A 19,716-nucleotide genomic window follows, 5' to 3' on the forward strand; every position below is an offset into this window, starting at 1 on the left:
ATGATTAAAATTGGAGGTTGATACGATCTGCGATATTAGACGACATTTTCAAAACTTAACAAATTATATCATTGTGTTGTGCTCCGATTAAGCTCTGGTTTTCTAGTGTGTCTGATGTGCTAGTATTTGCATCTCTCCGTTCCTGAGTATTCCACCTGTCCTCGTCAGATCAATCTTCTTTCTAGTGTTCTCAGACAGTTTGTTTTGAAGATAATGCAATGCTTCTGACGACCGTGACAACAGTTCTGCTATCATCTGTGCTGGTCAATGAGCAGGTGTCTGTTGATAAGGGCTACACTCATGTGTAGATTGTACTAAGTTACTTTAGTGGAAAACTTATCTATGATTAACTTTTGAGCCAATGGAGAGGGGGTATATTCAGTTCTTATTTAAAGTCTCATTTCCAAGAGCCATTATTGACCCTTTCTTTTAGGCTGGTCATACTTTAACTCAAGAATAAACTCAAGTCTACCATCATAAATGACTGAGTTTCATTATCATTATTTGCAGGTTTCTCGAGCTCTCCAGCTTATGGCTGTGGCCAGACACTCGCTTAGTAATAGTTGGTGGTAGGCCCGAAATGGAGGCTTTCCTCTACCACTCTAGTCTTCGAAACGCCGTCCACACACTGTACCTTGCCCAACACACCCGTGCGGACCTCACAGCACACACGAAAGCTAGGACAGGAGCCTCCAGAGAAGGTACCAGTAGTCACTAGCAACACAATGTTGCTGGCATGTACTACCAGGAACTTTTTCCAGATATATATTTTCTCAGCGTCTGATGTTGTTTACGTGTATCAGGTTAGACATCTATTTTACATTAGCTCTTGAGAAAACTTGTACATAATATCCGTCAAAAGATTCTCATATAATTCATGAAATCAATAAAAGTACGTATCCTCTTAATTAGCCTGGATGGAACATGTGATGGTATACCGGCGGTGTCTATACTGTAACAAAGGGGAGATGGATATCCAGTTACTTTATCGCTGGGATCCGACATCAGGGACTCAGGTTGCAAATGACCTCTTTACAAGTACGTAATATTTCGTGTTCATTTTACTTCTGCTCATGTTGGAGTAGAAATCAATTTTGCTGTGGTATATATAGATATATATATATATATATATATATATATATATATATATATATATATATATATATATATATATATATATATATATATATATATATATATGCATATGTACGCGCACCTTCATAGAACATACAAACCTCCAACAGCTAGGATCGAACCCGGTACCCCTGTACAAGAGGCAGGCATGCTAACCGATAGGCTATGGGCCTGGCTAATAGGAAACAACTATTCGAAATACTAAGTACTCGAATACCCTTCGTCTCACAATGGTGAGCAACGGGGTCTATACCGGTTATTTCCGATCCTGGCTGTTGGAGGTTTGTATGTTCTATGAAGGTGCGCGTTCATATGCCACCTCTCCCACCCTATGACTAACTTCCGCTTCCATGGCTCCATCCGCTGCTAATTGCACTCCCGTATATCTAAAACACTTCACTATCTCCAAGCTTTCTCCATTTAAGCTTACATCCAAATTAACTTGCCCCTTAACACTACTGAACATAATAACGCTATCAGCTGGCTATGTGCGTCTGTTCGGAAATAACCGGTATAGACCCCGTTGCTCAACTTTCTTTTTTCACACACTTTTCCAGACTCGGTCACCAACCTCTGCAGCTTCTCACACGAATCAGCCACTAGAGCTGTATCATCAGCAAACAACAACTGTCTCACCTCCCAGGCCCTCTCATCCACACAGACTGCATACTCGCCCTTCTCTCTCAAACTTTTGCATTTACCTCCCTAACCACCCCATCCATAAATAGATTAAGCAACCATGGGGACACCAAACACACCTGCCGCAGACCAACATTCAGTGGGAACCAATCACTCTCCTCTCTTCCTACTCGTACACATGCCTTACATTCTTGATGAAAAAAATTTCACTGCTTCTAGCAACTTACCTCCCACACCATATACTCTTAAAAGCATCTTTATCAACCCTATCATATGCCTTCTCCAGGTGCATAGATTCTACATACAAATCTATCTGTTTTTCTAAGTATTTCTCACATACTTTCTTCTAAGCAAACACCTGATCCACACATCCTCTACCCCTTCGGAAATCACAGTGCTCTTTTCCAATATGCTGCTGTATACATGCCTTCACCCTCTCAATCAATACCCTCCCATACAACTTCCCAAGAATACACAAGATACTTATACCTCTGTAGTCTGAACACTCACCTATATCCCCTTTGCCTTTGTGCATTGATACTATGCATACATTCCTCCAAGATCATTTTACCCCACCTCCGCCTCCATGATTCCATTCGCTGCCATGTCCCCACCCAGGTCTCTAAACACTTCACTTCCTCCAGTTTTTTCTCCATTCAAACTCACCTCCCAATTGACTTGACCCTCAACCCTACTGTACCTAATAACCTTGCTCTTATTCACATTTACTCTTAACTTTCTTCTTCCACACACTTTACCAAACTCAGTCACCAGCTTCTGCAGTTTCTGACATGAATCAGCCATCAGCGCTGTATCATCAGCGAACAACAACAGACTCACTTCCCAAGCTCTCTCATCCCCAACAGACTTCATACTTGCCCCTCTTTCCAAAACTCTTGCATTTACCTCCCTAACCACCCCATCCATAAATAGATTAAGCAACCATGGGGACACCAAACACACCTGCCGCAGACCAACATTCAGTGGGAACCAATCACTCTCCTCTCTTCCTACTCGTACACATGCCTTACATTCTTGATAAAAAAAATTTCACTGCTTCTAGCAACTTACCTCCCACACCATATACTCTTAAAAGCATCTTTATCAACCCTATCATATGCCTTCTCCAGGTGCATAGATTCTACATACAAATCTATCTGTTTTTCTAAGTATTTCTCACATACTTTCTTCTAAGCAAACACCTGATCCACACATCCTCTAACCCCTTCGGAAATCACAGTGCTCTTTTCCAATATCTCTTATACATGCCTTCACCCTCTCAATCAATACCCTCCCATACAATTTCCCAAGAATACACAAGATACTTATAACCTCTGTAGTCTGAACACTCACCTATATCCCCTTTGCCTTTGTGCATTGATACTATGCATACATTCCTCCAAGATCATTTTACCCCACCTCCGCCTCCATGATTCCATTCGCTGCCATGTCCCCACCCAGGTCTCTAAACACTTCACTATCTCCAAGCTTTCTCCATTTAAGCTTACATCCAAATTAACTTGCCCCTTAACACTACTGAACATAATAACGCTATCAGCTGGCTATGTGCGTCTGTTCGGAAATAACCGGTATAGACCCCGTTGCTCAACTTTCTTCTTCCACACACTTTACCAAACTCAGTCACCAGCTTCTGCAGTTTCTGACATGAATCAGCCATCAGCGCTGTATCATCAGCGAACAACAACTGACTCACTTCCCAAGCTCTCTCATCCCCAACAGACTTCATACTTGCCCCTCTTTCCAAAACTCTTGCATTTACCTCCCTAACAACCCCATCCATAAACAAATTAAACAACCATGGAGACATCACACACCCCTGCCGCAAACCTACATTCACTGAGAACCAATCACTTTCCTCTCTTCCTACACGTACACATGCCTTACATCCTCGATAAAAACTTTTCACTGCTTCTAACAACTTGCCTCCCACACCATATATTCTTAATACCTTCCACAGAGCATCTCTATCAACTCTATCATATGCCTTCTCCAGATCCATAAATGCTACATACAAATCCATTTGCTTTTCTAAGTATTTCTCACATACATTCTTCAAAGCAAACACCTGATCCACACATCCTCTACCACTTCTGAAACCACACTGCTCTTCCCCAATCTGATGCTCTGTACATGCCTTCACCCTCTCAATCAATACCCTCCCATATAATTTACCAGGAATACTCAACAAACTTATACCTCTGTAATTTGAGCACTCACTCTTATCCCCTTTGCCTTTGTACAATGGCACTATGCACGCATTCCGCCAATCCTCAGGCACCTCACCATGAGTCATACATACATTAAATAACCTTACCAACCAGTCAACAATACAGTCACCCCCTTTTTTAATAAATTCCACTGCAATACCATCCAAACCTGCTGCCTTGCCGGCTTTCATCTTCCGCAAAGCTTTCACTACCTCTTCTCTGTTTACCAAATCATTTTCCCTAACCCTCTCACTTTGCACACCACCTCGACCAAAACACCCTATATCTGCCACTCTATCATCAAACACATTCAACAAACCTTCAAAATACTCACTCCATCTCCTTCTCACATCACCACTACTTGTTATCACCTCCCCATTTGCGCCCTTCACTGAAGTTCCCATTTGCTCCCTTGTCTTACGCACTTTATTTACCTCCTTCCAGAACATCTTTTTATTCTCCCTAAAATTTAATGATACTCTCTCACCCCAACTCTCATTTGCCCTTTTTTTCACCTCTTGCACCTTTCTCTTGACCTCCTGTCTCTTTCTTTTATACATCTCCCACTCACTTGCATTTTTTCCCTGGAAAATCGTCCAAATGCCTCTCTCTTCTCTTTCACTAATACTCTTACTTCTTCATCCCACCACTCACTACCCTTTCTAATCAACCCACCTCCCACTCTTCTCATGCCACAAGCATCTTTTGCGCAATCCATCACTGTTCCCTAAATACATCCCATTCCTCCCCCACTCCCCTTACTTCCATTGTTCTCACCTTTTTCCATTCTGTACTCAGTCTCTCCTGGTACTTCCTCACACAGGTCTCCTTCCCAAGCTCACTTACTCTCACCACCCTCTTCACCCCAACATTCACTCTTCTTTTCTGAAAACCCATACAAATCTTCACCTTAGCCTCCACAAGATAATGATCAGACATCCCTCCAGTTGCACCTCTTAGCACATTAACATCCAATATATATATATATATATATATATATATATATATATATATATATATATATATATATATATCGTTAAAGAGGCGGTCTTGTTTAGGGCCTCAGTTGCCCGTGCCGTGTCAGCTAATATGAAAATGTAATGTTCCCAGGACAGAACCCTGCGGCACTCCGCTGCTGACTTTATCCCATAGTAAGAAGGTTCTCCTAGAATGCGTCATTTGTTACTATCTATTACGATAACCTCCTCTCCACTGAAGGAGTCTACTCCTTATTCCTGTCTGGTGATCCAGCACATTGATCAGCCTTCCATGCCGTACAATGTGAAATACCTTTTGGTAATCCAGATACAAAATCCATCCAGCTTTCCCTTTTGTCCATGGCAGAGCTCACACTCTCGCAATGATCTATTACTGTGTTGTTTGAGCCATAGGTGATTATTCCAGAGAAGTCAACCATCTGGTTTTCAATTATCTTTTCCAAGAACTTACAAATCACACTTAACGAGAACGGGCTATTGTTCAGCGCCTCTTTCATATCTTTTTTCTTATGAATAGGTACGACTTTTGCCCTTTTTCACTCCGGCATTTTGCGTCTCTCCAGCAGCATCTTGAATAATGGTTCAAGAGGTTTCTCTAGTGTGTCTCCGCACATCTTCAGCACATCAGAAGCCTTCTATGGGTCAAGATCTTTTGGTGATCTGTTGATATCTTTTCTGCATATCTCATTGTTTCCTTGAACCTCTTCCTACGTCCACCTCTCTGGCGTTCTTCCACAATGTAAATACTTTGGAATTTGTTCTTCACTTCATGGCATATCCTCATATCATCTAGGGCTGCTCTACCATCGGAATCCTTAAGCCTGATTAGTTGCTCTTTAAAGGATGAATGAACTTTTAGAAAAGTTTTTGGATTTTCTCCTGCTTTGTCAACGATATCATCTTAAAAGTCTCTTTGTTTTTCTTTTCTTATCCTGCTATACTCGTATCTTGCTCTCTCATCCTTTACATATACTGACTTGCAACAGATCTGCTTATCACCGTCACATCTCTAAACTTTATAGCTTTTGACTTCTTTTATTAAATTATTCCTCCCGTTTTCTTTACCTTACTACTGTAAGTTTACATAACCTCTCACCTCAATGCCCTGATTCTTGTTGGCTGCTGAGCACTGTATCCCGCTTTATGTCACCATAGACATTGCTGAGATTTATATTGTTTCTACGATCATATCTCCGCTTTAGGTCTTGTCTTACTTCTGCTTTTTTAACATCCTTACTTACCACGTAGTCAAACTTGAGCATTATGTGATCACATTTACCTAATAGTGTATCTTAGAGAATATTCTATAAATCCCTGCTAGTATGTGTGAAGATAAGATCTACCAGTGATGGTGTATCAGTCTCTCTCGTCACAATGTTTGCTCTCTCATGTTGGCACAGGGAATTTTCTTCTATACATTCTAAAGACTTGTACCTCCATGACTTCATGTTACCTTAGAAATCCAAAATCCTCAAGTCTCTCTCTCAGTAACTGACATCCGTTATTAACTGTGCTTTACCATTTCTAAGTAGTTCCTGTGGCAAAATGATTGTGTCCTTCATTGTTACCACTAAATATATGTTCTGGATCGTTCGTAATTTTCTGAAGAATTATGTAATGTCAGCACCACTATGAGCATCCTTCCTAGAGTCACTCTTCAAGATATACAGAGTCTGCATGAGTCATTCTCCACTATATCCAGAAAGTTGTGGCGTTCTTTTGTTAACGGGCCAACCATCCTGCTGCTTTATCATCTCTTTCCCTCCTTCCTATGGTATCCCTGTCATGTTTCCTTGACTCTAAGAATATCAAACTCACTTTTCCCTATTCGGTCCTTGAATTCAAATAATCTATTATTAGGTACTAATCCATCAACATTTGTAAAATCTGTATACATTACTTTCAGCATGACACCGTTGCCTGGTCCTAATGATTACCTCGATTTGAATCCATATCTTCTTAAATTGGTCCCGTAAGATAACCGAATAAGAGTTATGCATCTTGTTGACACACACACACACACACACACACACACACACACACACACACACACATGCCCACCACACACACACACACACACACACACACACACACACACACACACACACGCACATGTTACTGGCCATGAGTCATCAAGTGCCGACCTGACAGTTGGGCCCAGCTGGGCTCGACTCCTTGACGCGGTAATTGGCACACAGCCAATTACACCTGTTCATCTTTCCTTCTGAACTGGTTGATGAATAAGTACCATAGGTTAGTGTGTGTGTGTGTGTGTGTGTGTGTGTGTGAAACAACCCCAGGACCAGTGTATAGCTGCTTCGTGAGTGAAGCTCTTGGTAATATTGTGTGTGTCGTATACCTAAATATGCAACGTATTTTGGTTCTTGAATATATTAGCTTAATGAATCGCTCATCCGAGGCGTCTCTGAAGAGATATGTAGAAAACAAGTAAATACATCCATTGAACATTGAACATACGACAGGATTTCGTAAATATTCATGTATTCTCCTAACGAGATTCTCAGGAACCATCCTCCAGCATAACATTCAATTGTATCACCTCAGTACATCCCCAGAACGTTGCTGGTCAAGATATGTGTCTTCCACAACAGCTACCAGGCGCGGGAGCCACCGGACCGTCAGTGGGGTGTGCAGGAGGAAGACGGCAATTGGACGGGGACAGTCCACGTCCTCCAGCACCAGCAGGCAGACTTCTCCATGGTCCTCACGCCCACACCTGCCAGGATACAGGTCGTCCAGTTCTCGACTGTATACATGCAGGACAAGATCGTAATAATTTCCCTGAAGCCAAAACTCTTACCTCAGAACCTGGCGATCACCAGACCATTCACAGGTATGATGCTCTCTTGTTTATTCATATGATATGAAACATAGTGTTGTATCATAGTGACTTGTACACTTGTTAGAACAATCATTTTCAAATATCTAAGATAAAAGAATCTTAACTAGTATTATCTTTATCTCCCTGTCTCCATACCAAGGTGCAAGATTTATGAATGTAAACTTGATCTGCTGCAGAATCAGCAATGAATCTGTCTTCTTTCTAGGAAGATTTGAAATATACAAACACTTAGGTCGAAAATCAGTCCTAGCAACCAGCAATATATATCATTTTCAGTGGATCTTTCATAAACGTAAATGCCATTTGCGGTTGTCAGGTCATGTTATCATCACGTTCCTCATCTATCGTGGACAGAAGAGTCATCCAATTCTTACCTTTCGCTACTTCGCAGTTCGAGTAAACCGCACACTACGCCTATTCAAGGCTAAATTTCTCTCACATGGTTTATCATAGATCTGGTTCGTTTGTTCCCCGTCCTTTCTTCAGTCAGGTTAAATGGCTGTACATTTCTAGAAAGTATGTAAGGCCCTACCATTATGAAACATGGACATTCGTAATATGCATACACATAGAACTGAAGTCATTAGGTATAGATAGATGTAATAAATTTGTAATGACCATACCAATATACATTTATTTTCACTTCAGATAAGTATTCTCGTGGGCATGGTGCATGAATAAGGATCGGTTATGAAAATGATTAAAGAGGATTTTGTTATAGGTTATATAACATTCTTATGATATGGTAGCATATATTTTTCCTGTATTTTGCATTTATGGTATCTCATACTTCTTGAACTCAAATCAGATATAGCGCAACATTAGATGATATACTGAGTGAGAATATGGCACATCTCCTTCCCATAATTTACATGACACGGCATTAGGTGACATACATGAGTGAGAATATGACACATCTCCATCCCATAACTCACATTTACGTAGAATGGTGAGTAATTACCTAGTTCTAACTGGCAACTTATCAGTTATGTTGGTCACATATCTTAATTCATCATATCATACACATTTTCTCATTCAGTGTTTGTGTTGTTAGCACACATACTACTTCTATCTAAAGCAGGCATATTCTTTTATGTTATTATTTTCATATTTTAGAGTGTCAGCGATAGTTGTACTGTTTGACATAAAATTTTCATCAAAATAATCTTAACAAGAGAGATAAGAGCACTAATTCACTAATTCCATTCTTGCCACCACACCGCCACATATGAAATGACACACCCCCTTCCCCTGCGTGCGCGCGAGGTAGTGCTAGGAAAGAACAACAAAGGCCACATTCATCCACACGCTGACTCTAGCTTTCATGTCAAATGCACAGAAACCACACCTCCCTTTCCACATCCAGGCCCACAAAACTTCCCATGGTTTACCCCAGACGTTCCATATGCCCTGGTTCAATCCATTGACAGCACGTCGACCCCGGTATACCACATCGTTCCAATGCGCTCTATTCCTTGCAAGCCTTTCACCTTCCTGTATGTTCAGGCCCCGATCGTTTAAAAGCTTTTTCACTCCATCCTTCCACCTCCAATTTGGTCTCCCACTTCTCGTTCCCTCTACCTGTGACACATTTATCCTCTTTGTCAATCTTTCCTTACTCATTCTCTCCATGTGACCAAACCATTTCAATACACCCTTTTCTGCTCTCTCAACCACACTCTTTTTATTGCCACACATCTCTCTTATCCTTTCATTACTTACACGATCAAACCACCTCGCACCACATATTGTCCTCAAGCATCTCATTTCCAACACATCCACCCTCCTTCGCACAACCCTATCTATCGCCCATGCCTCACAACCAAATAACATTGTCGGAAGCACTATTCCTTCAAAAATATCCATTTCTGCTTTCCGAGATAACGTTCTCGCCTTCCATACATTCTTCAACGCTCCCAGAACCTTCGCTCCCTCCCCCACCATGCGATTCACTTCCGTTTCCATGGTTCTATCCGCTGCCAAATCCACTCCCAGATAACTAAAACAATTCAATTCCTCCAGTTTTCCTCCATTCAAACTTACCTCCCAGTTGACTTGTCCCTCAACCCAACTGAACCTAATAAACATTTACTCTCAGCTTTCTTCTTTCACACACTTTAGCAAACTCAGTCACCAACTTCTGCAGTTCCTCACCCGAATCAACCACCAGCGCTGTATCATCAGCGAACAAAAACTGACTCACTTCCCAAGCTCTCTCATCCACAACGGACTGCACACTGGCCCCTCTCTCCAAAACTCTTGCATCCACCTCCCGAAGAGCCCCATCCATAAACAAATTAAACAACCATGGAGACATCATGCACCCCTGCCCCAAACCGACATTTACTAGGAGCCAATCACTTTCCTCTCTTCCTTCTCTTGCATATACTTTACATCCTCGATGAAAACTTTTCACTGCTTCTAGCAACTTACCTTGTACAACATATACTCAATACCTTCCACAGAGCATCTCCATTAACTCGATCATATGCCTTTTCGAGATCCATAAATGCTACATACAAATCCATATGCTTTTCTAAGTATTTTTCACATACATTCTTCAAAGCAAACACACATAATCTACCACTCTGAAACCGCACTGTTCTTCCCCAGTCTGATGCTTTGTACATGCCTTCACCCTCTCAATCAATACCCTCCCATTTAATTTCCAGGGAATACTCAACAAACTTATACCTCTGTAATTTGAACATTCACCCTTATTCCCTTTGCCTTTGTGCAATGGCACTCTACATGCATTCCGCCAATCTTCAGGCACTTCACCATAAACCATACATATACTGAATATCCTCACCAACCAGTCAACAACACAGTCACGCCCTTTTTTGATAAATTCAACAGCAATACCATCAAAACCCGCCGCCTTGCTGGCTTTTATCTTTCATAAAGCTTTCACTTCCTCTTCTCTGTTTACCAAATCATTTCCCTAACCCTCTCACTCTGCACACCACTTGAACCAAAACACCCTATATCTCCCAGTCTATCATCAAACACATTCAACAAACCTCTAAAATACTTACTCCATCTCCCTCTCACTTCACCACTACTTGATATTACCTCCCCATTTGCCCCCTTCACCGATGTCCCCATTTGTTCTCTTGTCATACGCACTTTATTTACCTCTTTCCAAAAATCTTTATATTCTCCCTATAATTTGATGATACTCTCACCCCAACTCTCATTTGCCCTCTTTTTCATCTCTTGCACCTTTCTCTTGACCCTGCCTCTTACTTTTATATATCTCCCAGTCATTTGCACCATTTCCTTACAAAACTCGTTGAAATGCCTCTCTCGTCTGTTTCACTAACAATCTTACTTCTTCATCCCACGACTGACTACCCTTTCAAATCTGCCTACCTCCCACCTTTCTCATACCACAAGCATCTTTTGCGCAAGCAATCACTGCTTCCCTAAATACATCCCATTCCTCACCCACTCCCCTTACGTCGTTTGCTTTCACCTTTTTCCATTCGGCTCTCAATCTCTCCTGTTACTTCATCACAAAAGTCTCCTTTCCAAGCTCACTTACTCTCACCACTCTCTTTACCCCAACATTCTCTCTTCTTTTCTGAAAACCTTTTCATATCTTCACCTTAGCCTCCATAAGATAATGATCAGACATCCCTCCAGTTGCCCCTCTCAAGACATTAATATCAAAATGCCTCTCTTTCACGCACCTATCAATTTACACGTAATCCAGTAACGCTCTCTGGCTATCTGTCCTGCTTACATACGTATACTTATTCATATCTCTCTTTTTAAACCAGGTTTTCCCAGTCATCAATATTTTCTCAGCACTCAAATCTACAAGCTCTTCACCATTTCAATTTACAACACTGACCACCCCATGTACACCAATTACACACTCAATTGTCACATTGCTCACCTTTGCCTTCAAATCACCCATCACTATAACCCGGTCTCGTGCATCAAAGCTGCTAATATACTCACTCAGCTGCTCCCAAAACAATTGCCTCTCATGCTCTTTTTTCTCATGACCAGGTGCATAGGCATCAATAATAACCCATCTCTCTCTATCCACTTTCAGTTTTACCCATATCAATTTAGAGTTTACTTTCTTACACTTTATCACATACTCCCACAACTCCTGCTTCAGGAGAAGTGCTACTCCTTTTGCTCTTGTCCTCTCCAGAAACCTTAATAAAAGCTGCACGTTACCTTCAGTGACTAACCTAACTAACAATTTACCTTCTTCCCCGAACCTCCCTCATATTTACATGAATGCTTCTCATTTTAACTGCCCCTTTTACACTTTAAAATGGGTTTTTACGCTGAAGACTATTTCAAAGTACCGCTGCATACTGTATCGTTAGGACTCTTTGGAATCCAAATCAATTACAGGAAAATCCATATCTATATTGCTTAGAATATGAACCTGTAAAAAGTAGTTCAATTAAACTCCTGATAAGAACCGGAAACACAATATCTATCGTAAATGACAACTTAGCTTCCAATAAGAAGAGAGTTACCAGTTATCTCTTCCATCTGTTGCTTCCGATCTTTATGGATGTCCATATCTTAACATCAACGCTGTCTGTTTCAGGGGTAGTGTGGATAATGCTCACTCTCAGTGTCGTGGTGTGGTCGATGGCTTTCCTGTTTCTACAGAGGACGAGGTCATGGATGGTTGGTGAGAGTAACGTAGAGCTGAGCTCCATAATATTATACAGTTGGGGAGCACTGATGCAGAACGGGATCCCTGACCCACCTGTCAACGCAACCAGCCGGGTTAGTTTTCGGTGGACGTCACAAAATTAACAGCTAACGTTAATCTGTGATATATATATATATATATATATATATATATATATATATATATATATATATATATATATATATATGTATATATATTTCTTTTTGTTTCATACTATTCGCCATTTACCGCATTAGCGAGGTAGCGTTAAGAACAGAGGACTGGGCCTTTGAGGGAATATCCTCATCTGACCCCTTCTCTGTTCCTTCTTTGGGAAAAATATATATATATATATATATATATATATATATATATATATATATATATATATATATATATATATATTCCTCTGAGTCCATGGGAAAAATGAATCACGGTAAGTTCCCAAGTGCACTCTCGTGTAATAATCACATCCTCAGGGGAGATATAAAGAAAAAGAAAAAAACTTATGTCATTTTATATCCAACCAAGAGACGTAGCTAGGACGCTATTTGCTAAACAATATATGAACCATTAGCACTAGAAAGAGAAAATAAGAACAGTGAGTAGTTTCGATTATTGAATCCTGAGACAGAGTGGGAGAGATGCAAGTGTTGAAGTTGTTAGATTCATACTGACAAAAGGGAGAGGGTCTTCACTAATCCCCGTGGAGAGCATGTGGGCATAGAGGTCTACTGATGATGACCTGACGTGTGAGACCTCCTTTCCCCATACATCGTGGGTGAACAGGGTTATTCTGGTGGATACTTCTCGATAACTATTTCAGTTAACAGTTTGTCATATTTGAAATGGCTAAAAGGACATATTTACATTATGATCAAATCTGCCAAAAATCATACTTGTTTCATCTAGATTATTTTCACTAAAATAGTTTGATTTGGCCATGGTCTTAGCTTCTTCCCAGTCGAAATGGTGATCAAAGACAGCTATATGTTGGAATAAACCGCTGCTCTGTAGGGCCGTCCGAACACTATACTTACGTTGTGAGATCCTAGTCTCCAAATCTTTCCCCCAATTGTCCAATATGAAATTGCTTAGCGATTACATGGGACTTTATAAAAAACACTTGTAGTATTTGATGGGTTATATTTGATGAGGGCTTTCTTGATGGTGTTGTCACATTTGAACAGTACTTTTACATTAAGTTTTTTGAGACTATGAACACATTCGAGAAAATTCTCATGGAAGGGAAGAACTAGGGTTACTGTGACGTTCTGGCTTATCATTTTGTCCACTATAGAAACGTTTCTGTGCTGTATTCTGACACTGGGTAAATATAATCATTGGGTATCTTATCTTCTGTCTAATGTACTGAGTCATGTTCCGTTCATCATCCAAAAATTCAGTATCTGGAATCCTATATTCTCTCAGGTACATAGATATGAAAACCGATCTTTTTACAATATTGTTATGGTTTTTATGATAGTGGACGTAAGACAGTATATTTGAAGGTTTTCTGCAAACCCTAGTTTTCAAGATATCATTATTCCTCTACATCCAAAAAGGGTAAATTATTATTCATTTGGACTTCTTGAGTAAACTTTATGGAGGGAGCGAAAGAGTTTATGCAGGAAGTCCTCAATGGATAGATTGTTTGGCCAAAAGCAGTGTAAGTCGTCCACATATTGGAACCAAACTATATTCTATTTCTTTACAGTGTTTAGCTAATGGCTTTCAAAATACTCCAAGTAATTATTTACTTACTCACCGAATTGTTGTACGTAATGTTTGCCGTAAAGCATAAAAGATGAAGTATCTACACACAATCTTATTAGTATACTTGTTTTTTCTCTGTGGATGCCCTCGATGTTGTTTCTCAAGATATTTGGGAGGAAGGATAATACATCATTTACCGGGACGTGGGTGAACAGCGATCTCACGTCAAAACTCACTATTGTATGAGGATACTTTATATCTAGGGATTTCAGCTTTTTAACCTGATCCTCTCTGTTTTTTCCGAATAAATCTGAAACTGTACCCACAAAAGGAGACAGTAATGTCACTACCCACTTGGATAGCTCGTATGTAGTAAAACCAGAAGAGCTTATGATTAGCCTTAAGGGATTACTTGGTTTGTGGGTCTTGATTACATCGTACATGTATGGTGTTGATGGGTTCTGTGTTGAAAATTGCTTGATCAAATTTTTCTTGCCTTTCATCAAATCTTATTCCATTAAAGAGATAAAAAGTTTCGACATCTGCATGGGACACCCAGTTTCTTGAAGACAGACTTATTCTTTTCATTTCTTTCGTCTACAGCTATTAGTGGGACTGTTAATCATGGTATGCATGATAATGACCACCGTCTATAGCTCCTCCCTGGTGGCTCATCTCGTCGTCCAGGACAAGGAGGCAGAAGTCAACACTTTCCAGGACCTGTTGTCCCGGGACGGCTGGAGTTGGGGTACTGGGCGCATGGGCGACGTCCTGCAAATCTATTTCCAGAGACATATCAACCCAAGTGTTCAAAAGGTTTATGAACGAATGCAGGTAAGTGATGGCCCACTGATTAGTGTATCAATTAGGTTTTGATCCATGATTGATTCCTGGCTATGCAATTGTCTTTTACGATAATCACATCTTAACCACATCACGTCAATCAGCAAATGTTGAACGAAATAGTCTGATACGCTTGTCAAACTAGTGTTTCATGGGACAGCTTCACTGAAAAGGGAAATAAGCACAGAAGATTGCTTAGAGATTATTTCAATAGATGTGGTTTTGTTTTCCATTGATTCCCCTCATATACAAAACTGTTTATGTGGTGAAGTAAAGAGTAACAGCTCTCCACCATAGGGGTGAGTGTGGAACACCCTGATATGATTCAACATTGTAAGGAAAACTGAAAATGCCTCAAGTAGATATAGCTGGAGTTTCTACCTGAGATGCATATCATTAACACATTTGAATATGAATAAACACGATTACTAATGCTTGTTTATAAGATTAGCTCTAAATATTTTTTCACTATATTCAGTGGAATAATACTAGCTTCTAGCACAGTTAGCCTTGCCTAACAGGAGAGATGATTAACACTATCGCATGACGACGAAGAGGCGAACGTGTCTCTGAAGCAGCTAAATGGACCTCCCTAGTGTAGTGGTTCTGGTTGCTGACCCTGATGCATCCACCAAGGTCGAGGGTATAAGTCCGAATCCTGGTGGAGGCAGCTGCTCTAACAAAATTCAGACGTTCTTTCTTTTCTTTCAAACTATTCGCCATTTCCCGCATTAGCGAGGTAGCGTTAAGAACAGAGGACTGGGCCTTTGAGGGAACACCCTCACCTGGCCCAATTCTCTGTTCCTTCTTTTGGAAAATTAAAAAAAAAACGAGAGGGGAGGATTTCCAGCCCCCCGCTCCCTCCCCTTTTAGTCGTCCTCTACGACACGCAGGGAATACGTGGGAAGTATTCTTTCTCCCCTATCCCCAGACGTACAGAACAAAATTTCTAAGACTAAAAAAATACATGCAACATGAACGTAAAAAAAGAAAATTTTCTTAATTCCCAAATAATTCCTTGAGATTTAGACTTCTATACCAAATAAGAGAGTAATTATTTTCTTATCAAAGTTTTAAAGTAAGGACAGAAAAAAATTCATCATTCTAGGAAAAGAATGAAAAACTAAACGAGAACCCACATCATATCTGACAATCAAAATCAGATGATAAACAATGGATTCAATTATTTCAAATGACAAGAACGTGCACAAAAAATTAAAGACTATAACGACATTAGTTTTGAGTGGTAGTAAACCTCACAAATATACAGTTATTGAACTAACTATTTCATTTACATATTCATAATGATGTATTTCATGTAAGGTAATAAAATATTGACCATTGTTACCAATATTGATCAAACATGTCACCTCATCTAATTGCTTTATTCTGTTCTTTTTTCAATTTCATCATCCTCACTCTTTATCTATTCAGTACTTTCCTTACGAAAGTATCTCAAATAACTTACTTCCAGATAAGCAATAAGCAAGATTTGTATCCACACTGTGTATCACTCACACTGCAATAATACTAACATAGAGCGATAACTTACAGCATTTTTTTCGTTTCTTTGATAAATATTTTGGATCCATGCTTTCTGTGTTAGAAATACCACAATATATCTACTCCCTATGCAACAGAGAGAGAGAGAGAGAGAGAGAGAGAGAGAGAGAGAGAGAGAGAGAGAGAGAGAGAGAGAGAGAGAGAGAGAGAGAGAGAGAGAGAGCTATGGAGCACAAGGAAACTATTTCATTGCTTGTTCTCTCACATAGTAATACCTCCGTGGTGTAGGGGTTGGCATGGCTGAACGTGAAGCATTCAAAGTCCAGTTGGGCCAAGTCTGCCGAGGTTCGATTCCTTGTTGTGGCAGCCGGTCCACATTAAACTACTCTTCATTCATATATACATATATATATATATATATATATATATATATATATATATATATACATATATATATATATATATATATATATATATATATATATATATATATATATATATATATATATATATATATATATATATATATATGTTTGTATGTATCCCTGGGGATAGGGGAGAAAGAATACTTCCCACGAATTCCATGCGTGTCGTAGAAGGCGACTAAAAGGGGAGGGAGCGGGGGGCTAGAAATCCTCCCCTCTCATTATTTTTTTTCAATTTTCCAAATGAAGGAACAGAGAAGGGGGCCAGGAGAGGATATTCCCTCAAAGGCCCAATTCTCTGTTCTTAACGCTACCTCGCTAACGCGGGAAATGGCAAATAGTTTGAAAGAAAGAAAGATGTTTGCATGTGTAGTTGTCTGTGTCATTTACTAATTTTCTAACATACATAAGGCTTTCATGATCTGTGTAATCCAAGCAGATTTAGTACACGAAACCTTGATTATGTTGCCAATTCAGAAACTGATATTGTTACTGCTAATAACTGTTGTTGTGCGTGCATCACTGATGTTTCGTGAATCACGATAACCTCTTTGCCTCCGTGTATGCAGTGGGAAAATATAGTCTCTCTCATACGTCCCTCGCACGGGGGAAACCTGAGCCACCTTTCCTGTAATTCATGGGTCAGGTTTACTCCCTGGCCACAGCCTCATACCCGTTCTATCCTTGCCTTCCTTCAGTATGCTCCAGATGAGGAGCAGTTCCGACGGGTGCTGCAAGGCGGCTACTCCTACATCACCTTCAAGTACGTCGTCCTGCCGACGGTGGCCACGAAGTACACCAACAGAGAAGGTTACACACCCGTTCATATCAGCCGCACACAGTATTCGGCCTTCGCTGGAGAGGCTTGGGGTTTTAGGTAAGTCATTGATATCGTGTTGGGAGAAAGTAAATCATACTTATCTTTTTGAATTTCCTTATCATAAACCATTCCTTTTTTTGTGAGTGTGACATCTCGGTCGTTTATAATTCTTTTGTGAAGATATTGAATGAAATTGTAATGTTTGCTGACGTTTCTGTTACGTGTCTTAACTCTTCTTATGTCTATAGATGAAAGGAAGTGATTTCTTACGTAATAAACGACAGTTGGAGCCCAATGAGGGAATAAGAAATATAGCAGTGTTTAGTATAAGGCTAAGAGCATTGTACGGGCTTCACAATATAGATATTTATTCAGTGCACACACACACACACACACACACACACACACACACACACATACGAGTTAGTTACTTTTATGCAGAAACAGGTTTGACATTCATCCAAATGTATTCGCAAATGATATTTCTTCCCTCACACTATTTGCTGTTTGGTATTTTGCCTCCTAGTACCGTCGATATTTCATTGTTTTTAGGTATTATTTTTCTTTTTAGAAACAACAAATTTATAGAATGCTCTAGCACCTCATTTTCTCTTTAAAAAGTGACTTACAAATATTTTTTACCGGAGAAAGGACCATTACACATCAAATGATAAAGGTGATAGCAGGAGATATCAGCGGTTTCTGTTGTCACTGACTAAAACGAATAGTAGAGATATAGGAAACATAAACACGTGAAAGCAATACACTGGTTTCCGATCCCGTAATATCATTAGGAGGCAGGGGTCTTCATTTTACCTCAAGGGGGATTAGATGCTATTTGGTACTTTGTGTATTGTGCTGGGTATTTTTATGTGTGCTCCTTGATACTTTCTGTATGCTATTTGATATCTAATGTGTGCTACTGTATATTTTCTGTGTGCTATTTGATATCTTATGTGCGCCACTGTATATTTTCAGTATGTCATTTGATATCTTCTGTGTGCCACTGTATATTTTCTCTCTGCTATTTGATATCTTATGTATACCACTGGATATTTCGTGTGTGCTATTTGATATCTTATGTATACCACTGGATAGTTTTTGTGTGCTATTTGATATTTTGTGAGTACCACTGGGTAAATTGTGTGTACCGTTGGAGTTTTTGGTGTTCTTTGACGTTTAGTGTGATATTTGATACTTTCCTACGCTATTCGATATTTTCTGTGTACTCGCTGATAGTTTCTGTGTTATTTGCTATTTGATATCTTGTGTGTGCTATTGGATACTTTGTGTGTGCCATTGGATATATTGTGTGTGCTTGTTAGATATATTGTCTTTGTGCTTTTTGATACTTTCAGTGTACAATTTGATATTCTTTTGTGTACCATTTGATATTTTGTTTGACCTATTGAATATTTTGTGAGTGCCATTGAATATTTTGTGAGTGCCATTGGATATTTCGTGTGTGCCGTTGGATTTTTTGAGTGTGTTATTTGATGTTTTTCTCTCGTTGAATTTAATGATATGGTTAGATATGAACGTATAATAGCAAAAGTCTCTTCATCTACTGTTAACTGTTCCTTCTATCTAGAAGGGGAGCGTCTCTTCATCTACTGTTAACTGTTCCTTCTATCTAGAAGGGGAGCGTCTCTTCATCTACTGTTAACTGTTCCTTCTATCTAGAAGGGGAGCGTCTCTTCATCTACTGTTAACTGTTCCTTCTATCTAGAAGGGGAGCGCCGTTCCGTCAGCGTATCAGTCAGATGATGGAAAGTCTCAAGGAAGGTGGATTTATAAACTATTGGATGGATGACCTTCTTTCTGGTCACGTCAGGAATGCAACAAGAAAGAGACATAAAGGAGAAACACAAGGTC

At 39.9% G+C, this 19,716-nt stretch overlaps 1 protein-coding gene across 1 annotated transcript in view; it reads left to right on the forward strand.

The window, feature by feature from the left end:
• Window positions 1–15,078: 15,078 nt before the first annotated feature.
• Window positions 15,079–19,716, forward strand: part of LOC139758263 (glutamate receptor ionotropic, delta-1-like) — a 37,478-nt gene continuing 32,840 nt past the window's right edge. The window contains exons 1-2 of the mRNA XM_071679474.1: window positions 15,079–15,084; window positions 17,687–17,898. Coding sequence (XP_071535575.1) covers window positions 15,079–15,084; window positions 17,687–17,898 — 218 coding nt within the window. The remainder of the gene's footprint in view (window positions 15,085–17,686; window positions 17,899–19,716) is intronic.

This window comes from Panulirus ornatus, chromosome 30 (genome assembly GCF_036320965.1).
Source record: "Panulirus ornatus isolate Po-2019 chromosome 30, ASM3632096v1, whole genome shotgun sequence".
In the NCBI taxonomy this organism is placed as follows: Eukaryota; Metazoa; Arthropoda; class Malacostraca; order Decapoda; family Palinuridae; genus Panulirus; species Panulirus ornatus.